Source organism: Carassius auratus, unplaced genomic scaffold (assembly GCF_003368295.1).
Source record: "Carassius auratus strain Wakin unplaced genomic scaffold, ASM336829v1 scaf_tig00031315, whole genome shotgun sequence".
Classification (NCBI taxonomy): Eukaryota; Metazoa; Chordata; class Actinopteri; order Cypriniformes; family Cyprinidae; genus Carassius; species Carassius auratus.
Window position 1 is genome coordinate 1 of NW_020525911.1, and position 23,232 is coordinate 23,232.

Here is a 23,232-nt window from a genome sequence, read left to right on the forward strand (position 1 = left end):
GCGAGGACCCTCTTGGAACTTATCCATTTAATATTATTCTAGATTATTATTATTATTATTATCCAAAATTAATCGCATTTTGAGGGCCTAAACATGCTCGAAAAGTCATGAAACTTGCACACGCCAGAGCAGAAGTGGTGAAAATGGGTGTGACAAAATGGCTCGATAGCGCCACCTATAATCTCCTTTCTGGATGCACAAGGAACAACAGGGGCATGAAACTGTTGGGGCCGCAGATCTGTCTGCTTCAGGTCTGCAGCCTCCCGCTATGAGGGCCCTTTCAAAGCTGCTTGCAATATTATTGTTAATATTGTAACACTTCTGTTGAAGCAATTTTGAATAGGCAAACATTGTCTTTATTAGTCATATGGAAGGCCAGTATGAAAATGTACAATTTTGTTTAAATTTCTGTAATGTCAGTGTGTCTTACAATATTCCTAATATTTGTCATCTACAAATGAAAGTGGTTTTGAAATAACAACTTATCCATAAAATCAATGTTAATTACAAAAGGCTACAAGGTAGCAAGAAATGCTTTGTTGTCGTCGTTATTTTTTTTCTTCAGTGCTCCCCTGAATTATTTTTGGCTCATTCTTCTCTTGTGAAGAAGTAGTACTTGTGAAAGAAGTACACTTATGGAAATAATGTACTTTAAAAAAATATAGGCCTACTCAAGTGCAAATGGATGAAAAATATTTGGCCACTTAAAATGTAACACATGTATATTAAATGCAAACATTTGATCTGGCTTTTTATATTTAATTTCACATGTTTTTTGTTTTTGTTTTTTTGGCGTTTTGAAATATGGTCAAAGAATTGTACTTACAAATATTAATATTATAATTATCTTCAAGTACAGTTTTTTTATATATACCTTTAAGATTTGAAGTACCCCCACAAGTGCACATTCAATTCAATAACCACACTTTCACAAGGGTTCCTCACTTTTGCTTTCCTTCTTGTAGATTCTTGTCTTTTGTCTTGTTCTGTTTCTTTTTGTAATTTAGTTATAGATATATGAAAAATCAGTGCATTGTGCACTTATGCAGGTCTTCAATCGAGGAATCCGGCATGGTTCCAACTGAAAAGGATTGTGAATGCACTTTCCCTCTTTATTCAGTTGTCAATGCAGATAAGCCATTTCCCTTAAAACACACTTCATGTACATGAATGAACATGCTTCATCTAAGTTTAAATGAAACCCGCCCCTGATAAAAAAATAAATAAAAAAAATTCAAGACACAATTGGCACCTTTTCATGTGCTGCATTTATTTTTTTAAAAGGCAGATTGAATAGTGCTTCTTTGTTGCTTCAGAGTAACGGAAACTCATAATGCCTTTGTGCTTATATTCCACAGTGTTCTGAATAACAGAATTTGTATAAGACAAATATTGAGAACTGTCTGCAGATATTATAGATGTATGCCAGTTCTTCCTGTGTCCTTTGAAAGCTGCAAACCTTACCTTATCCTTTAACAATAGAATATACTATTACATTTGATGTTATGTGCTGGACAGGTATCAGCTTCGGCTTTATTCATCTAGGTGTGTGCAAGAATTTTATTGTGTGTAAATTGATTATTAGCTTGAATAACTAAATTAGGCCGCAATTCGATTAGCATTTTGTTCCTTAGTTGCAAATAAAATCATGAAAAGATCCTTCAGACCATATAAATAGTCAGAAGACAATTTACATCAGACTCTGTGTGCATGAAAACAGCATACCTGAACTGTGTTTGTGTAAGACCTTAGTCATAATCAAAAGTAAAACTCTATCATCAAATAAGTTGAAAAAAATGTGTCTCTTTTTTTCCAGATCTAAAATGAAGTGATTTATTCAACAAACAAGGATTTGGGATGCGATGGACATGTAAAATTAACTCTGGGTCAAAGATATTAAACATATATATATATATATATATATATATATATATATATATATATAAACAGAACCCAAATAAAATCAAGTTAACTTGGTTTGGTGGCCTTAATTTCTCCAAATTACACCCCATCCCCCAACCACAATGCATTTCCTCTCTCTCTCTCACACACACACACAGTATTCTGTATTGGCTTCATGAGTTATTGTTGAAATAATGGTGGTTTTATGGCCAAACAATACTTTCTTTCTCCCCCTGGCTGTGGGCCCTCTGTGTGGCTGCTTTGTGGGTCTGAGCAGAAATGTTGCATTTAACTGGGTGGACGTCACCCTGAAGGAAGAGAAAAAGGAAAGTGGGTGAAGAGAAAGGAAGTATGAGGCAGAAGTTTGAAAAAGCCATTTGTGAAAACTTTAACAGCAAGCTCTTGTTTTCAGGTGAGCTCTAGTCTGCCTTTGAACTACCCTTTCATTTATCCCTCTTTCTCATCTTCTCCACTTTAGTGGCAATATTTAAAGATTGCTGTGGCCACACTGTACTGCATGTTCCTACTTACTGGCTTTTGTCCTTCCCCTATTGCTATGTTTCTTCTAAATCAGCCAATCACGTGCATCTGAGTTTGGAAGGGGGCAGAATCTGTGGCTGCTGAACAAAAACTGAGGTGTGTTCCAGGAAAGGTTACAGCTCAGACCAGAAGGATTCCCAGCAGACAGCCCTTCCCCTCCACACTGCCAAAATCTGTTGTCTCTAGAACAGGAGAAGGATCATTCATCCCATCTGGTCAAACCAGGGAGGCCACGTTTACGGTAAAACTGCAAAAGAGAGAAGGTACCAAATATATCTTACAGAAAAGATTGAGGTATTCTACACATAGCCAGAGTGGGGCTAGAAACACTAACTGTGCAACAGAAACATGACGAAGACATGAAAACAACTTACACTCCCTACAAAGAATTACAACCCAACCTACTCATAAAGTAAGACTTAGATCCTCCCTTAAAGTCATCAGTGTTTATAAACCAATTTAGAAGCAATTCTTGTATTTAATAACAGACTGGTATAAACAGTTACTGTTACTTCATGATTATAAATAAGTTTTCTGTGAGTGTGTGACAGTCCGTCTGGGGAAATCCAAAATCCTCCTCTGGAAACTCTTCAGTCATTCTTGTGTGCAAACTGTTTGATGCAGACTAGTTTTCTATTTTAAGTTAGGTTGTGCATGACTTTTCATAACATTATATATTATACATTATACATAGGCCTACCCTATAAGCCAATATTCTCCTCAATAACCACAATAGTACAAGGTCTATGATAAGTGGAGCCAAATATGAGATTAGATATGCTTAAATTTTTCAGTTGTTTTTACTGTAAATTGGATTTAAATGTTTAATTTTTGTGATGTAATCTATCTGGTTAAGTCACTAGTCTTTGACTAGGAGAATAATTAGATAAGCTAAATTAGAAGTCTAAAATGAGTTCAACATTTAAGCACAAGTGCAAGCACAAAATCATTATCGTTAATATATATAAAAAAATTAAATACAGGAAAATACAGTTAAACAAAAATATTGTTACTGCACCTGCATACATCCTTGTGGGAGTCTGTTTATTACAAGCACAAAACTTTTAACTTTTCACAAAAAATGCAAGCTTTGAGCATTACACCAGGGCTTCATTCATTTAACCACAATATCAAATATAAGTGCTGCCTGTTAAACATACGGTCTACAAAAATGACATCCTGAGACAATTACCAATGTCCTTCAAATACAAAACCTATATAAATACAAAATTATTAATATGTACAATTTAAAAACATAATGCTTTTTTAAAAACATCCCAATGAGAAAAAACTATAACTATAAACTACAACCAAAATGCACAAAAAAGATTTGTACACACTTCTGCACACTCATGCATATATATATATACACATACATTTTTCAAGTTTGTTAGGACAGGACAGTTGTCCACATGTGGGACAGATGCATGAACCAAACCCCAGATAAAACTTTTGTACACACATCAAAAAGCATGTTCAAAATTATTAAATCCACCCAGCCCCTTAACATACGCTGAATCAACCTTATCAGATTTTTGTTCAGCCCGACTGAGAAATGTTTGCTTCAGAAGAATTCTTTTCACTGCAGAACTGGGTGTGGGAAGTCAGGCTTTTCCTTTCTGAATCCCATCCCATATGTGCTCTGCCCTTAATATGGATGATTTTTAAGTGTATTTCTACACACACCAGATCAAAACAGTTAAATTCAGCTTCGTCTTTGCAGCTATAAAACCTACCATTCAGGTGGGACAAGAATCCCAGCTCCAACCTCACCCCCCCAAAACAAAAACACACCCCTGGAAACAAAGTCCACTTTGTATTCCCAGCAGTTCAGTGTTCAAACAGTATCAAAGGTTTTCTGCCAGACCCCATTAAAAGTCTGTAAACTATACTCAAGAGTGGAGTAGTCAACCCTGAGATCTCCATTACTGTAATTAGAGGAAAAATTGAAAGAAGACATCAAAAAAACACACCAATTCATCTCTTTAAATTAATAATTTGGTAAAGTTCTATATAAAAAAAAAAAATTTGCTGCCAAATCCTGAGGTTTCTCATTAACAGATGTGTCAGTGGTAAAAAAAAAAACTTGTTACTTGAGCCATGTAGTAATACATAATCATTATTCAGTGCCATTGGAAAGGCCACCTTTACAATATCAAGGTATTGCCTCATGGTGTCTAAAACTAAAGGATGGAGGTAGAATGGTCAGACAAGAACCTATTTCTTAAAATCTGAGCACTTTTTCCAGACTGAAAGGATCTGAATGACTGATTATAATAGCTTTTCAGATTTTTGGTTCAGTTGAGTCTGGTTATGAAGATGCCCCCCATACACGCTCTCAAATCTTTACTCTATAAAAATTAATTTCACTACATTTGTGCAAAAGCACCTTTGTTTGTCTACAGTTAAAAATGATCACAGCCCTCTACTGGCAATGTTTGACATTACTACAATTTTTAGCTTTAGGAAAGCTTTCAAATTACCTGAGTTCCATACATCTCATCCAAGAATTACTAATAAACAGTAAATACTACATCATATCTAAAAAAGGCAAATACATAGGCCTGATTTTATCATCAATATTCAAGTAATAATGACCCAAAAACACTGCCAATTAGCAAAGATTTAACTTAAAATTGAAATAAAGTCACATGAAAATTCAGTTTTTGTTTTGTCAAAAATATCTCAACTAAGCAAAAATACCTAATGACAGAAATAAAAAGTATGGCTTCATAGTGTACTAAACCTAACACATGGATCTCCTCTAGAGGGCACTTGTTGACAAAATATCGTCCGAATCTTTCTCAGGAACAGAACCATTAAGCCAATTCGGTAGTGCATTTTATACAAACTTCAATCCGTCATAATGTGAAGGAGTGTTGTAAAACTTCAGAGGATCAATGTCTGAATTAAACTAGTTACGACTGAATTCTCTCATCATCAATCACTGTTTCGTCACACTGGGTAACTCAAGTTTTAAGCAGATCTCCCAGATCGTAGGTGTCAAATAAGTCAGATACGCCTTCTCCATCCTCCAGACTCCAGAGGTAGTCGTCGTGGCTGAGTCGGGGAGAAAAGTTAACAAAAGGCCCAGAAGTGTCAGATGCGAACGCCATCCCAGGCAGCTGGTCTTCTGTGATCTGGAGAAGGCTGGGAGGAAGATCCAGGATCCCCTCCACATCGAGCAGGGAGTTGCTGCCATTCATCGATGGCTGAGGCTTTGATGGCAAAACTGTGAAAAAATGAAAAAAGAAAAAATATGCTGTTAGTCTGTCATTTTCTAATGAATGGATGGCTTTGGTAATCATAAGATTAAGACAGAGCTTGTTGCAGAGTTTTGTAGATGAACTGCTGGGACACACAGCTCTATTCACTTTCACACAATGTTACCTCTAGCACTTATTCAACTGAAGCATTTAAAATGTAATCTTGTTAGTGGCTCCAAAAATTTTGTTTTCAAAACTTTCATCTTGCTTTGAAAGTGGTAAATATTAGTAAGCTCTTGGCAATTGTCTCACCTTCGACTGGCTGGGGTTTGGCAGGTGGGAAGACAGAGGGTGTGGTGGCGCTAGGGGTTTCTGGGTAATCTTTTCTGGGTGTGGCATTCTTGACGGGACTAGCATCCTCCAAACATTCTTCAGGACACAAGTACACCTCAATTGGGCCATTCTTGCTTTTCAAGTAAATCTGCAGCAAGCCCTAATGGGAAAAAAGACCATGTTTGAGTTCTAAATTAATATTTTACATGTCTATAATGTGAAAGACAAAAGATGAAAAAAAAAAAAAATTCAAAGTTGTTTTTAATTACTACAGGACAGCAAACGAATGTATGAGGAAAGACAAGACAAAAAATATGCTATATGTAATAAATCATATACTTATTTAACAGCATTTTTAATTTTATTTTAAGACTTTTCATGTTTAATTGAATATTAAATTACTTAGTTTGGGTTAAAATTAATATTAAACAAAGAAAATGCTGAAAAGAACAGAATACTATACAGTACATCGCATGCTTGTGTCGCACCAGGATTCTTAACTAGCTTGACCGGCATGATTTCCTTGCTCAACTAGCTCCATGCAATGCTAGTTGATCAGTTTGGTTTAGCATGGTCCACACGCTTGATCAACACCAGCCAGCAGAAACAAACTTAGAGAAGCATCACGATTCACGCAGGTCTTTTCAGCAACGTTAGAACCAAGACAAATACTGACCTCAGATGCTTCTGGAACTTCCAGTTTGGTTTCAGATGGTGCTTTCACAGCAATCACAGTTTGATCTCTCAAGCTTCTTATGGTACGAATGTCCTGATAGGTCACATATGCTAATGTGAGCTTCAGTTAAGGACAAACAGCTTTGGCATCTAATACAGCATTTAAAATGACTGAGAGTTTAAATACATGGTAACTTTATTGCATTGAAATTAAAGACTCCTAATGAAGATAACTGTAAAATGGATGTCTATGCTATGTGAGTGTTTGGGTGCAGGGACACAAGCGGTTAAAACAGCATGTCTGAGCAAGCTCACAAAAGTGAAGGAGACAAACCACTCCTCAGTTCTTAGTATAAACATGCACACAATAATAGGATATCTTTGGTTGTCCTTGTTCTCTGTCAGCTCACGTAGCCGTGTTGAGCTGGACTGAATGAGGTCGTCCAGAGCTTTCTCCTGCCAGTCCAGCTCAGAAAGCTCGTTCTTGAGAGCACTGGTCTTTTCTGAATTGCTGGATGAGCCCTCAAACACACCACTGACCCTAAAGCACAGGCAACATACTGTATGAAACCATCATAATTAATAACACAGAGGAAGAATGTATATGTATACACTGTCCTTCAGAAATCGTTCTAATATGCTGATCTGGTGCTCAACATTTATCAAGATTGAAAACAGTCGTGGCGTTTTAATATTTTTTGTAGAAATGGTAATACTGTTGTTTTTTCAGGATTCAGGAGTTCAAATAGAAATCTTGTATACCATCTGTCAACTTGGATTAATATAATGCATCATTGCTGAATAAAAGTAATGATTTCTCAGAAAAAGAAAAAACCTTACTGACCATAAAATGTTGTATTTTTACAAGGACCACAATATACCAGTTTTGATACCATGAGGCCTCAAAGTGAAGAAAACCCCCTTTTTTTTAGTAAAACAGAACCTCCATTCATTCAGATTGATGACTGGGAAAACCACAAGTAAAGAAGTGGTAAAACATGAAAAGGGGAGCATTTAGAATGGACTACAACAGCATCTTCGTGTCATGTGTTTCAGAGTCGACTCAAAAATGAGCATGGAGCACTCTGGTTTACAGAACATCTGATCTAACAAACTCACAGCCACTGGATGTTGTTTTTGGATTTCTTGCGGATGAGTTGCACACCCTCTAAAACGTTTGTGATGTCATAGATGCGTCTCTTCTGAACCTCCAGAACTTCTGTGGCCCAGTTGAGATCCAGAACCCCGTCAGCCGACTCGCTCAGCAAGCCCACAAATTTTTTAGTCAGCAGGCCAAGGGAAGTGTCATAACGGGTGCGCTCCCCTGGAGACCTGGGAGCTAGAGAAAGAAAGAGAAAGATACAAAAGAGGCATTCTTTTAATAATAGTTTGAATATTACCAGCTGCAGTTCCTGTCAGAAGAGCAAGAGAGGCTTGGACAGTTGTGTGTTTGCTTTTCAAACCATTATCAGATGCTCTAAAACAGGTATGAACTTCCACCCTTCACTCATCATATGGAAACGGTGGTTTTAAACAGAAGGTCCAGTTTTCTCTAACAGTGATTGCGTTGACATTTGTCACAAAACTTTTTGTTGTACTCACTTTTGGGGCTTGGTGCCCTTGCATAAGCAGAGTTTCCTTTCCCTTTTGGTGTGCGGAATTCTGGGAGGTAAATAGGCTCTTCCAGATCTAGCCTCCTTTTGGCCTTGGATAGAAAGATGAGAGATTGTTAATTATGTCTCCCTTTACTGCCTGTAGAAGACGCGGTTACACCAAACCATTTGAATAAACATAGCTCCAAGTTTAACATTGTGCTCTTGGTTTCTATGAAATTTTTCAGATAAACCACATTTGTTCAGATAGAAAGGAGTGTGTTGAAAAGCTTTGTTACAGCGAGACACACTTAAATGTATTCTAACTGCATTGTTCAAGAACAATTACTCCTCTTTCCTAAAGTGCCTGAATATACACTGCCACTTCAAATCCATCAATAACGTGTTAAGAATTTCCATTCCATGCTGACTTTCGATTTAATTTACAGGCGAGCACGGAGCCCACTGTCTAGAACACCTCAGGACACATTAGAGTTTAAGTTATGAACAGAAAGTGATCACGTTTTCAACTAGCTTTGACTTGATTTGATCAGGTCAGTGCATCTGACCATTCAACACTGTCTATGTATGATTAAGGCCACATCCACATGAAGCCAGAGGTTTCCCTATCCAATTTCTTTTTTTCTTGTTCTAAAAAAGGGACACGAAAGGGTGTCATTTTCATATTTATCCACTCTGGGACTTTTTTTTTTTTTAATAACGGTTTCAGGCTCCCACATATGCCGGTTTGATTTCCAGTGGCCTTCAGGACTGCATTTCACTCAAGACAGAAAACTTCTGTAACAGACACAGGGCACGTGCTGAGAACAGTTCACTGATCCTGTGTGCGCAAGCGTCTGCAAAAATGCTTGCATTGTCCTGACCTGAACAACATCTACACCTGTCACTGAAATCTGGAGCCACTGAACAGGTGGTTGGGGGAGAGGAGGAGCATAATCTTTCCGTTTTTTTCGGTTTCCACTTCCGCACACCCCCCCCCACTCTTCTAATGACTCTTTCCACCTTGTCTCCCCCTTGTCCTATTTGTTTTATATTATGCAACCTTTATTAGAGAACACATGTGAGGTCTGCCAAAACAATTCTGAAAAAAGGGAACATTTACAGATTGTAGAAATCACCCTTTTATTCAGCTTTTTAAACAAATAATAAATTAGATTTCAAAATATTTGTAAAATACTGTATCATTTCTGCACTGGCGCAATGACAACATAAGTTCATTACTTAGGTCAACAATTATTTTTTTAATTTAATTTTTGTAAATGAAAATGTGTAGCTGAATTTATATTATATTATATTATATGAAAGGTTTAAACAACCAAAAAGGTTTAAAACAAAACAAAAAACAATACGTTTCAACATGTTTAAATGCAGAGGCTTGTGGACTCCCTCAAGACTCAGAGGGGACGTTGCTGAATTGTCATCAAATCTGTGTTAGCATCAGCTGTTACCATGATAAAGCACAGCAGATGAACGCACACCCTCCTGGGCGTGAGAAGGGGGCCTTTGTGTGGTTTGGTTTCTCAGAACAGCAGCATCTCATGTCTGTAAGAATTTGTGGTTGGTTCTGCCTATTTCCTGTGTAGGTGGGAAATGAGAAGTGAGAATGCTGGCTCAAAGCATATGGGGTGGAATCTGAATCACTCACTTCTAAAGCACTGATCTGGAAGCAGCTTCACCTACTGAAATCCAAACTTTACCTACTAATAACTACACCAGTTTGCTAATAAACGGATTTACCCCAGAAAACGGCGGAACTGCTCCAGGCTCAGGAGTTCCCTAAAAATATGCAAATCCATAAACATTACACACAGCAGTTGTTGTACAGGTCAGCAGAAATACCCATGTTTAGGCAAAAAGTATGTGTGTGTGTGTGTGTGTGTGTGTGTGTGTGTGTGTGTGTGTGTGTGTGTGTGTGTGTGTATATATATATATATATATATATATATAAAGGGTATGCATGCAGAATTCAATAAATCAAATATTTCTGTACATTGTGTTGGTAATCACGTATGTTTTGGATAAATGTGCCAAATGCATAAAGGTCAAGTTGAGTTGAGATTAAATAGAAAAGAATTGTGACATTCGTACACAGCAACAATAACTAGTGACTACAGAGATCATGGTGAAACCCTATGAAATACTCAGCACTGCCATGTGCTTCACTAACAGCTATTTCAACAAGAGTTACACAAAACATGATCATTTCCAATGACTTCTAGAGGATGATTCATCATTAAAAAAAAAAAAAAATGACTTATTGTTCTTTATTCATATACAGCATATTTGCACTACTGTTCAAAACATTGGAGGGTTTATTTTTTATATTACAAATTAGAATAACTTTTCCATTTTTATATTTATTAAAATGCAACTTATTCTTTTAAGTTTTTCACTGGTTGGACGTTGGGAATGAAGGTCTTAAGATGTGTTATTGTGTTTAGTAATCATCATCAGAGCTCTTTTAACAATCACATTCTGCCAGGCAAGAACAGGTTTCTGTATGCCTACAGACACACACGAGAGAAGCTGTGCCACTCCCAAATGTGAAAAAAAATGCGTACATCTCACTCACAAAATGTTAGAGCAAGAAAGGTCATTCTGTGTCAGTGTCATATTCTGATGTGTCAAAATGAAAAGGAGCCACAGGTAAAAAAGAAAGGGGGAAGTCCAGATGAAAAGGCATTAGGGAAAAAACACGTTGAAATGCAAAATTTGGCCAGATGGGTACATGTAGAGCGATCAGAGTTAAACAGCATGAGGCCCATCACCCTACTTGCTGATGCAACACCTGGTTACTGGAGGCCGCACAGGGTGAAATAGGTAAATTAAGAGATTGAAATGAGGTAAAATGACCTGAGGGAATCTGGGATGGGGGGGAAGGGACTGTGTCACCAGGGTCTCTAGAAACAACGCCAAATCATGTGTTCTACATCATAGTGATCAGAGACCATTGATCACGTGTTATAGCTCTGTTGTATTGTAGTCTTTTTTCCATTATTCCGAATATTTACAAATGTGTTAGGTATGGCATGAAATATCTGATATTCCGATTGTCAAATACATGCAAGTGGAAATATATTGTTGTTTAAACACCTTTATAACGATCGCATTAGTTGAGCTGTATGCGCGATGGGTGCCACCGTGTTAGTTTGTGCCACGGACGCAGTTCAGAGAATCGGATCTGTTGGATTTACAACGTCTATGTTTACAACACATGAATTCATCCACTTCTCCCGAAATACTTAAAAGTAAGTGGCTGTGAACTGGGAATAGAATAGAGTAAACATTAAAGTTACTTACACAATGTTTATCTGATATGAATAAAACGTGTCGAATTATAATGGAAAGGATTATTATTACATCTTACATAGACATCAGTGTGTATTTTACAAACTCTAAATGTATTGGTTTTTTTTAGTACTTATGTGAATTTATATGTTTGAAACCTAAAATAAACAGTATGTGGTTGAAAACACTGAAAAGTTGTGATATATGACAGCTCTGAGTGTGCCCGTCTCTGGCTAAATTCATCAATTCATACAAAAATGTATGGAAACTAGAAGTTGTTCACCATGCCATGTGGAACTTCACTAAACACCCTATTTGTTTCCAGGAAAGACATTTAAAATACATTCCAAACAACTTCTTTATTCTAGACAACAACAAAAAAAAGAAAAAAGATTTGGAGTTTGGAATCAGGGAAAGCAATAGGACAAGGCCTTATCTGATCTGTTAACATAAGAACCAATTGTTGCATATAACCCAGAAAAGGCATTGTGAGACAGGCTTTTGTTGTAATCTATGTCAGAGTTTGAGGCTGATGCATCCAATCCCCCATGCAGACGCCCAGTCAGTTATCAGCCCTACCACATATTCTGCAGCATGACTCTGTGATCATTTCTTTTGTTTATCAGCTGGAAGCAGAAAGCAACACAACAAGTAGTAGTTCCCAAAGCAGTTAGTTTGACATTCATGAATTTTTCAACAAGTCGAGCTTGTGCAAGGACGAATGGTGAGACAACTGCACAGAAAAAAGGGGAGTGATAATTACAACTGCATATACATAAAAAGCTTTAGAATCTAGCAGTAAAAAAAAAACAAAAAAAAACAGGAACAACCAGTTTAGGGATCAGTCTAATGAACCTTAGTCATTTAATCACGCGGCATTACGTGAGGCAAAGCAATAATTCCTAGCATGGTTTATAAATTGCTAAATATAAAAAGGTTCTGTATTTTGATTAAATGAACTTTGAAGACCCTTTCCGCACTTTACTATTTGGCCTGAACCGTATATCAATGTCTGGTTAAAAAGCTGTAAAGCACCCTTTCCCCATCTATCAGCTTCTACTACCTCCCCCCCGAAATAACTCCTATGGCAACCCATGACAATATTAAAAACTATCTAAAAGCAACTATATATTTTAATGTCACTGCTACTTAGGGTGCTTTCACACTAGCAATTTTGGTGCGCACACGGGTTCGATTGACGTCAGAGTTCAGTTCGTTTGGATGATGTGAACGCTATCTTCCATACTCGGATGCGCACCCAGGAACAGTACCCGAGTCCGCTTAAAAATGGTAGTCTGGGGTACGCTTAATGTGAACTCTGGTATGGTTCGCTGCTTATGTGAACGCAATCATACCAAATTGCAGAAGTGAACCGCCATTAATGACAAATTATTTGATGAAAATGTGTGTTTTTGTGTGTGTTTCACTCACTTTCCTGATGACCGTGACTGACGCGCTGCAAGCAGAGAGCTGTACATCTCATTTATGAATGTTCTTCAACGTTCTTTAGAGCATTTTCAGTACAGTCGTAAGACAAGCGCAAGCGCCGTTATGTACCGAAGCTTTATGAACAAAATGAACAGTTCAAAAATGTAATACATAAAAGTGCAGGGAGTAATGTTGTGCATTTGCCGCCTTCTCCTGCGCTGTCGTTACCGAGCAACGGGGTAAACAGCTGCTGGCTTGATGATGCAAGCGAACCGCGGTTCGGACTAAAATATTATAATATGAACACAGTCCAGCGGGGGCAGGGGGAGCAACCGAACTTGGGTTCGGACCAGGCAAGTGAACCAAGTGTGAAAGCACCCTTATTTTTATTTAAAAGTAAGTAGTACAATAGGGAACACCATTTTTTTTTTTTACAATTTCATTAGCAACTATTCATTAAATGGTCGTGGCTTAGTGGTTAGAGAGTTAGACTCCTAAACCTAAGGTTGTGGGTTCGAGTCTGGGCCGGCAATACCACCACTTACGTGCCCTTGAGTAAGGCACCGAACCCCCAACTGCTCCCCGGGCGCCGCAGCATAAATGGCTGCCCACTGCTCTGGGTGTGTGTGCACTTTTGATGGGTTAAATGCAGAGCATTTATGGGTCACCATACTTGGCTGTATGTCACTTTCACTTCACTTCACTTATGCTACAAGTCCTCGCAAACGCATCGATTCGTAACAAGAGGCCTTTGTTCACATCCAGGGTGTATAGGCACTTTTTATTTAACTTTGTTTGGACTGATGCACTGCAACGCCTGCTGAGTGCCATTAAACAGCTTGAAAGATCATTTACAACTTGGATGACTTGAGGGCGAGTAATTTATGGGCTCATTTTTATTTTTGGGCAAAATAACCCTTTAATTCAGTACCAGTAGTTATTTTGTTGCTAGTTAGTAGTAGCCATTCCAATTTTCATGATTTCCACATAGTTTGATGGCAAAAATAATTGATTTGTTAACAGTAACCATAGCATAGATCTTAGGGTAGACGCTAGGTCTGTCAAAATGGCTGACGATGTTGATGTTAACAAGATTTTCACCGCACTGATGTTCTCTTTTTCAGCAATATTTTAAATGAACAACGCAGCTGGCCTGCATATAGTGGCTTCAACTGGATAGGCTAACAAAAACATTATAATGCAACACATCATCATTGAATATGGTGCACCACTGATAAGGATGCCACTAAAATTTGAATGCAACATTTTTGAAAAAATAAATAAATAAATAAATTTGCCAGCCCTAATAGATGCCATATTGAATTTAACTTATTTGAACATGTGGCTGTGATTGTTAGCCTGTAAGCAATAGCTGAATCAATTCTTAATTCATAATTTTAATGACCATTTTCAAAGTTTTTTTGTAGAAAGAGGTTTCATCAGAACAAATGGCATGTTTTTACACAACAGCATAAGACTTTTTACATACTGTAATTCTGTCTCCTTTTCATTCCTTTCCAAAATTAAATATCACTACCCTGACTATGGTCTTCATTGTCACTATTAGCAAAACAGTGAGTACTATTTTGAATTTTAAATACTGGAGCTTAAAAGGATGACTAGTTTGTTTTAAGAAACAAATGGCTTGCCACACTCTCTTACCTAAAGGTCCTGTCTGTCCTAACGTAATGACTGAAATATACATGCAGTGTTGTGGTCATGCTTTCCAGTTACCAGCCTGTTTTATTCATTCATGAGTAACTGACAGATTTTCAGTACATTAGAGATGATGGCACAGATAAAACAATCTGGGCAAAGCCAGAAACGGGAAGCGTTCGTTCTGTAGAACGTGGATTCTACAGTGTGACTGCAGCAGTGTTTTAGTAAATTATATATTATTGTACTAAGACATGAAACAGCAAGCATGCGCATACGTAGAATTGTAGCAAGAGCCGTGGTGGCGGAGGAAAGAAAGAAGCTTACCGGTAGCCGCCCGGAAGAGGTCCGCACCGGCTTAGGCTCCGGCCCATGGGGGGTCGCGTACAAGCAGTTGGGTCTCTGCTCTGCAGCTGTCGTGTTCCCGATCTGAGTTAAGTATCCAGCCGGTACAGAATTCATCAGTGGGCTTGCGAGTCCCGTGTTTAAAAAATCCGTCCTCACCGCGGAGAACATTTTCTTTTGGGGGCACGAGAGTCCAGATACTGAGCCTCTTCCAGAAGAAGGAGAAATCCCTCTGGGTATCCGCATCATTTTGCGCACGAAATGCACAAAAACCCGCGAAAATGACGCAAAGAAACTCTTTATTACGCAAATAACGTTTACTATTTACTGCTGAAGCAATCAACAGTCAGAATGAATATTTATAACTTAAAAGACTGCTAATGATACAGACAACATGCACTTTAGTATAATAAATACTGTTAGAAGTTGTAGATAAGTTATCCGTGAAGACTACAAAAATATAAACATCCGAAATAAACAAAACTCTCTCCTAGGTTCCTTTGTTAGGGGCACGACAGAGTATCTTACATGTACTACATGTACCACGGTCTTTCAGGTTCATAAATCTGCCTTTCAAAGGTGAACAAAGCTTGGGAATGTTCCTCTTGTACTTCTTGCTTCGAGCCGGCGATTGTAAGCGTCCCCGTGTATCTGTAATCCCTCTCCTGTCGAGAAGCTTTGCTTTGACAACAGTTCAGCAGAGAGGAGTGCTATTTTAGCGCCAAATTACGTCGCGCGAAATTTGGATCTCCCGCGGTTGGACGCGCTCCGTGATTGGCTACTGGCACGCACCGCTTGTCCGGATTCTGAATATATTTACATGTAACAGTTGGTGCCTAGCGTTCTTCCTCTTAAAGAGACAGCGCCTTTTAATCTTTTTTTAAACAAGAGCGATATTCTTTAGAATTTAGAACGACAGCGTCATCAAACGTATCATTGTCAAATATGTATTTAGCATATCGATGTATTTTTTAAACATATGTCGTAATATACATAAAACTGACGTTTTTACACACAGATTAACTCATTATATAAAACAAACATCAATTTGCTCAGATAAAATACAACACAAGGACTTTACATCATGCCCATGTGGTTCCATGGTTCACAAATTATTAATTGTCATAGTTTAATAGTATATGTTAATGTTTTTCAACAGCAAAATGGAAAAACTGCTGACTCTGACATGACCTGACTCCATGAAAATAAAAAAACTTTAAAGCCCTGGAAAACAAGAAAACAAGATCTTTAAATCCCTAAACAACTCCACAGAAAATAACCTTTACACTTGAAAGGATCTTATCGTCTGGCACAAATAGTGAACCCTCACCAGGCTTCAGATGATTTTTAAGAGTCTCCCACCCTACCATTTGCCCAATTATGGCTTTACAGTGTTTAGTTTAGACACGGTCCTTTCTTCCAAATAAACTATGGCAGTGGAACATTTTCTTTTAAATACGTGCATACGAATATGACAACAGCACATACACATAAGAGTGAGATGGTGATTTTGATCTTATGGATACGCCAACTGTTTGATTAGAAACATCTTATCACATAGGCTAGAGCAAGATCATTATAATTATCCAGTCGCCCACAAATGGGCACTAGAGATGCAGTTGTTTAAAATTAACCAGGGCTTGGGGAAAATATGAACCATACTCAAAATATGAAGGCAAAAAATTCCCTTTTAGAGAACTGATGTTGATGTATAATAGATATCTAGCTATGGGTTTACATTTAGTCATTTAGCAGATGCTTTTATCCAAAGTGATTTGCAAATGAGGAAAATGGATTTAATCAAAATCAACAAAAGAGCAAAGATATACAAGTGCTATAACAAGTCTCAGTTAGCTATACGCAGTAGCAAGGGCTTTTAAATAATATAATAAATAAGAAGAAAACAGATAGAATACAAAAAGATTAGAAAGCTAGTTTTATATATATATATATATATATATATATATAAAGAAAAGAATTAGAATAGTGAGTGCTAAAGTTTAGTGGTGCTTAAGCTTTAGTGCCTCTGCAGACACTGTGGTGACCTGTAATGTGCTTTTAAATATACATATATTAAATATATTACATATATTATTATAATATACATATATTAAAATCCACCACATGACAGGCAGTGGTGGATTTATTAATGTAATAGATGGAGCAGTTTTTTTTGCGAAAGAAAACATTAAAAAAAAAATCTAACAAACTATATGTATATAATGTGACTTATTTTCAGTCTGAGTAAGAGATTCTTACAGACAATTTATTATGGTATGCAGGGGAGCATTAAATTAATGCACGGGCTTCAAGGGGCTGAAGCAGGGGCCTACACTGGAAGGGGGGCCCACTGGCTGCAGGGAAATTATATATATATATATTTTAAATTATTTACATGGGAGTTTGCGGCAGTGACAACAGCGTTCTGTAAACAAAGTAGCCTATTGTGAATGTCTCAGTTAGGTTCCCCCCACAGAGTGGTATGTTCCACGTGTTCCATGGATGTAAGCGGAATGTACAATGCATTCGCTGGTAGGCTACATAAGCGCACCACAAGAGTATCTTCAAGTCAACATGCAGATTAACAGAAAAACAAAACTGCTTTGTGAAAGGAACTGGACCGAACAACATTTTGTAACGCCATACAGTGAGAGTTCAGTAACATGCTTAGAAGTAATGTGTGTGTCATCTGTGTTCCATGAATAGTGCTGCTTCAAAGTCTCAACTTTAAATCTGGAGATGGAAAAATAGAAATTGTCCTATTGCTTAAATGTGATAATTAAACTTAAACCCTAAAATTTTACAACTAAATTTGACAAATATTTGTTAGAAAGCTTAAAAAAAAAATCTTTGAGGTCGGGGGCCCTACTTAAATGCTTTACCCCAGGGGCCTTTGGTTATCTTAAGCCGCCCCTGATGGTATGATATCTTTATTGTTACATTTGTAAATAACTAGAATTGTTCATACAAATGACATACTGTGTTTTGTTTTATGATTCAAATGAAAAGGGGGGAAGGGCTTCTCATAGTTCAGTTCTAAGGTTAAACTTTGTTATACTGGGAGACCAAAGCAGCTTTTCTTAAAATGACAAATTAATTTTCTACTAAGACTAAGGTTAGACATCAAATATCAAAAGAGAGAGTGGATTATCTATAGATATAGTGAGCAAAACTAATGTTTCAGACTAACAAACTAAGATAAATCTATAATGTGAGTTATTCCCTGTCTTAGTCAAGGATTATATATATATATATATATATATATATATATATATATACAGTTTTTGGTAAATTCCTGAAAAAAAGTAAGTGGTTAACACAAGCTCAAAATATTTTCTTGTCTTATTCTATGATAAAAAATAGGTAGACTAAGTGTACATGCGTATGTTTTACCTGAAAAACAAGACCAGGGCTGTTGCTAGGAATTCTGGGCCCTGTGCACTGAATTTGCTATGGGGCCCTGGCCCCGGGCCCTCAAAATCACGTTCTGTGTATTAACTCATCCTTCAAGGAAAATGTGTTTAAATAAACACAGAAAGAGCTGTTGGAAGCTTAACTGTGTTGATGTTTAAATAGCCTAAATGCCGACAATATGCAGTTTGTTTGTAGCCAATACATTTTTAGCTTTTTAAAAATCATGCACTTTTGTTTGTCAAATAGGCCTAGCTTTTTCTGCAGTAATCCAAAAGCATGGAATGGAATAGAAAACAGGTAGATGCTGGGTCTGTCTCAGCTAGAAGTCACGGCCACGGACTGTTGGCAAAACGTCTGATGCATGGGACACAAAAGTGGAAACACTTCAGAAGTGTCAAAGTCGTCATAATAAATACCTAGAAGACTTTACTAGTATAGTATTGCATTACTATACTATAAAATGTTTAATTTATCCCTTTATTAGATAACCCGAATATTTTACTAATTTTAAACATAAAAATATGGCAGAGAAGTTGCAACAAAGAAAATAACCCAGTAAATAGTTTAGAGTCAAAAGATGAGTAGGCTAACACAAATACTAGCTGGGTTTTATATTTTGAATTCAAATAGCTAGTTCAAAATTATTTTAACACGACCACGATGGCATACATTCAGACTTGTAAATTATAATAAAGGTAAAATTCGGATCCGTTGTGGCAGTTTAACCCAAATATTGTGACATCCTCTGTGATTGGGGCACGTTGTCACAAAATGAACTATTTTAAAGGGGATTAACACGTGAAATTTAGGTTTTTGTAGAAACAATGATCTATACTGAAATTTACCAAAATTAGCCTATCCACAGAAATATTGGAAAACATATTTGTATGAAATACAAAGTGTAACAGCTAGCTACTCATCCACATGTTGACCAACAATTAATTAACGTATATTAGCCACAAGATAGCGCCAGTTGACTGCGGCACAGACGCAAACGTGTATGTGATTATTTCTTAGAACACTGGGTGTCGCTATATAACCTGTTCTGTTTGACGGTGTCCTGCAGAACACTTCACGTTACTCAACACCCACATCTTAAACATTAAACGTGTGGACGGTCAGCCTCTTCAGACTATAATCCCTCTTTCAGAGACCAGATGAGATGAATACCAGTGCTTATCAAAGTTTGACCACAGGCCACTTTTGCACTGAACTCTAGTTCTGTGGGCAAAGGTCCTTTTTGATTGAATCTACAGACACTCAGAGGACAGATGTGCTTTATTTAAATAAAGTGATTTAGACATTGCTGTTTAAGATGGTTACAGATCGTATGCTAAACACAACAAGTCCAAGATGACTCTATCTGGAAAGAGTTTGGTAGATGCACTGTAATTTTACTTTTACATTATCTTGTTTTTACTTACACATAGCCTTTCATAAACAAATTATCTTTGGATTTTATCAAATGTCCTGAAATTGACTGCTATGAATAATATTTCATATTAATTAACATATTAACCATATAAACAGCTATAGGGGAACTGGAGTGAATCACCTTTTTCTTATTTACTTATTTATTTTATTTTTAAATGGAAAATATATTTTCAGTTGATTTCCATAAGACATACTTGATGATTTAAAGGTGTCAAAAAGTCTGCATTTAGTTGTTTAAGAAAAGATACTGAACACCATATTTCTCACTTTCATGTATGGTTTATTTTCTTTTGTAGAAGAATAAGTAAAAAGCAAAAAACAAAACCAAAAACACTTAAATGAGTTTATGAAACTCGTTGATCTGATAGTCTGTAGAAATAGACAATCCCCACAAACAAATACAATCCACTCTATATTATAGAGTTCGTATCCTAATCCACGTCTGTTTTCCCACTGCCCAAGGCCTTTCCCACCCTATAACACAAAAACTCCCCTCAAGCACAATATGTACATCATCCCAGTGATCGATGAAGCTCACTGAGACCAAACTGCAGCCATGCTGAAATGTAAAAATGTTTTCAAGAAAGAAAAAAAAAGGGGTGGGGGGGGAGGGGGTTGGTGTATTCTCCAAGAATGGCTGGGAAGGAAGGGTGTGTGTAGAGATATTTGTTAGTCCAAATAGTCAGGAATGTAACCAGTACAAAAAATACAATGCTTGATTGTTGCCACAAAAAACAGGAATGATTAAGGAAAAAAACAATTCGGAGGGCTTTTCTTTTTTTATGATCTTCAAATCTCCTCGGCTTTGGTTTGTTCAAGTGTCCAGTGACCAAAGAATAGACAGCTCGAGAGGGGCGCAGATTTCTTTCCCACACTCTGAATAGAGCCTCACTCCTTCACCCGGCTCACCCCTTCACTCTCTTTTCTTCCATAAGTGGAGGAGAAAAGTTTCTATCCCGCACCTGCAGCATAGATGAGAGGGAGAAAAGTTAACTCAGAACACACATACACATTTACACACACACACACTGTGGATTCAGGCAGACTGCAGACAGTCTGGCGCCAAAGTGAAAACTTTCATTTGCTAGAGTTGATAGGGCAATCCAAGCTTGTTTGTTGATTGGCAGGATGACCAAAAAATTAGGACAGTGGACAGACTTTAATACGTAATCTTGTCCTATTTAACATTTACAATAAACATGAGATTTAACCCATGCATAATTACTAAACAATTAGCAATTGACACTAACTCTTCTGATTTCTGATTTTTAAGTTCCTCAAAGAATGTTTTATTCTTGTTTTTGTTTTTTTACATCTGCTCTAAAGAACTCAGAACTAAAAAGCTAGTCTGAAGAACCTATAACGAAACAAAGACCATGTTCTCCAAAGAATCATAATATTGTTGTTAATGTTTCATTCTATGCTCTTCAGATCAAGAATGGAGTGTACATTAATACCTAAAAATATTTGACTAATCTACAATAATAAAATAAAAAACAAGCGTACCATTGAACGTTGCCATTCCTCTGTACTAATGGCACATAGCTTCATCATCTTTGGAGAAATTAAGGGTCATCTCTGAGTTCTGCAGAGGGAAAAGACATGGAAAGTTTGAATTTCTTCAAAGGAACTTTATAATGATTAATAAAAGGTATACATAATAATATTTAAGCGACACTAAATAATCTTGCGCTCACCTTGATGGCCATGAACATGTCAGCCGTGTTTTGTGTGTCCGTCTCGTTTTCCAGTGCAATCTGTAAATCGAAGAATGTAATCTATTACATGCTGAAGAATCTCCATTTGGCTCACGGATTTGTTCTGAGGGATGCTGGGCACCAGCTCTTTGAGTTTTGAGTAACAGTCATTCATATCGGACAGCTCCTCAATGGGACTCTTGCAGCGGCTGATGGCGAGACTCTGCTCGGAGATGCAGCACACTGCTTTATAACAGCTTCTGACAGAGCGAACGGGACTGATCGCCTTCATTCTGGATCTGACGTCTGAGTTGCGAGTAGAATCCAACTGTACAGATGTCTGAAGAAGTCTGGAATCTGAGATGAACTAGCTCTCCAACTTAATTATCCAATGTTTAACTCTCCTCGCGTCTCGTGCTCATTGAACGATGGATGCGAGAGCAGGCAGGAGGCTGCTTTTCAAGTCTTGCTACGTGTAGCACCGCCCCCTCCAGAAATAAACAAACCCCCATGTGCTGCTCAGCCAATAGTAAAAGGCCTATTAACCACACACGCCCCGCCCAATACAAATAGCTAACTCGTCATTGGAAGCATAGAGTTGTCAGTCAGACAGAGTGATGGCATGAGGAAAAGCTGTCAGAATATTAGAGAGAGATGGGCTATATATATATATATATATATATATATATATATATATATATATATATATATATATATATATATATATATATATATATATATATATATATAATATATGATAGATTCTGCTGCTCCCGTGATCTGCAGACAAAACTGGCTTCGGGAAATAATTCCCTTAGGAGACATTACACACATACAATGCGATTTAATATCTATTCGGCCCACACACAGGAAAAAAAACATACTCTCTAAAATCTAAACATTAAATGAATTGCTAGTTAGAAATTAAAACATAAAATGTTGCCTAAGAAAAATCTAAGTGGTGCTAAAGTCAGAACAGGCAGTAACAAATTCATTTTTACTTTTCCCAAGTAATGAATCAAGCTTGAAACTTTGATAACCCTCTCGATTCACATGCATGCCAAGAGGGATAAATATAGATATTTTTCAATAAAACATCCCCTAATATTTCTCACGATCATAGAAATATTAATAACCAATTTAGGAACCTCTGAACAAACCACTGTGCGCGCGCGGTTTTTGTGCATTCTGAAAGTGTTACTCGTTATCTATAAATAGATAATAACTATAGCTGTCTCCCATTGCTCTTTTTTTAAATGAAGAGGAAGCTTCGCAATTTACAAGCAAACTATAGCCTTACTCTCGTTCCAGTTTTAACCCAGCGCATTTTTAGTTTATATCAAGACGTGTCCCCTCTTTTCTCACAGTGCTGTTTTTGTGAAGGAATGCGCTGGCGGGCCAGCTGTGTGTCCTGTCCCGCTCCAGCTGTGTTGATCTAACGCGCGAGTCCCAGACAGCCTGGCGCCGGGCTCCCGACGTCATCCATTCACGAGCTCCAGCGTGCACCCATCTGCAAAAGACTAGTCTCGGCCCTGAAGTCGCTCTTATTGGTCAGTACAGCTGTCAATCAGGCTATAAGAACCCGCCCAACCACTCGAGCAAGACCAGTAGACTTGCCCGCACAATTTATTTTGCGCACACCTGGACTTACATTCAGTGAAAGAGTTTTTTTTCCTTGTGTAAAGCTCTTCAGTTTGGCTA

At 37.4% G+C, this 23,232-nt stretch overlaps 1 protein-coding gene and 1 pseudogene across 1 annotated transcript; both read right to left on the reverse strand.

The window, feature by feature from the left end:
• Positions 1-3,469: 3,469 nt before the first annotated feature.
• LOC113080422 (transcription factor E2F2-like) lies at positions 3,470-15,709 on the reverse strand. Its single transcript, XM_026252598.1, has 7 exons — positions 14,969-15,709; positions 8,259-8,361; positions 7,776-7,995; positions 7,036-7,197; positions 6,658-6,772; positions 5,961-6,141; positions 3,470-5,674 (listed from the first exon to the last, which is right to left on the reverse strand). Exons 1-7 carry the CDS (start codon positions 15,233-15,235, stop codon positions 5,412-5,414), a joined length of 1,311 nt encoding a protein of 436 aa, XP_026108383.1. The 5' UTR covers positions 15,236-15,709; the 3' UTR covers positions 3,470-5,411.
• A 4,384-nt stretch (positions 15,710-20,093) lies between these two features.
• On the reverse strand, positions 20,094-21,972 carry LOC113080421 (DNA-binding protein inhibitor ID-3-like; annotated as a pseudogene).
• Between the last annotated feature and the right edge of the window lie 1,260 nt (positions 21,973-23,232).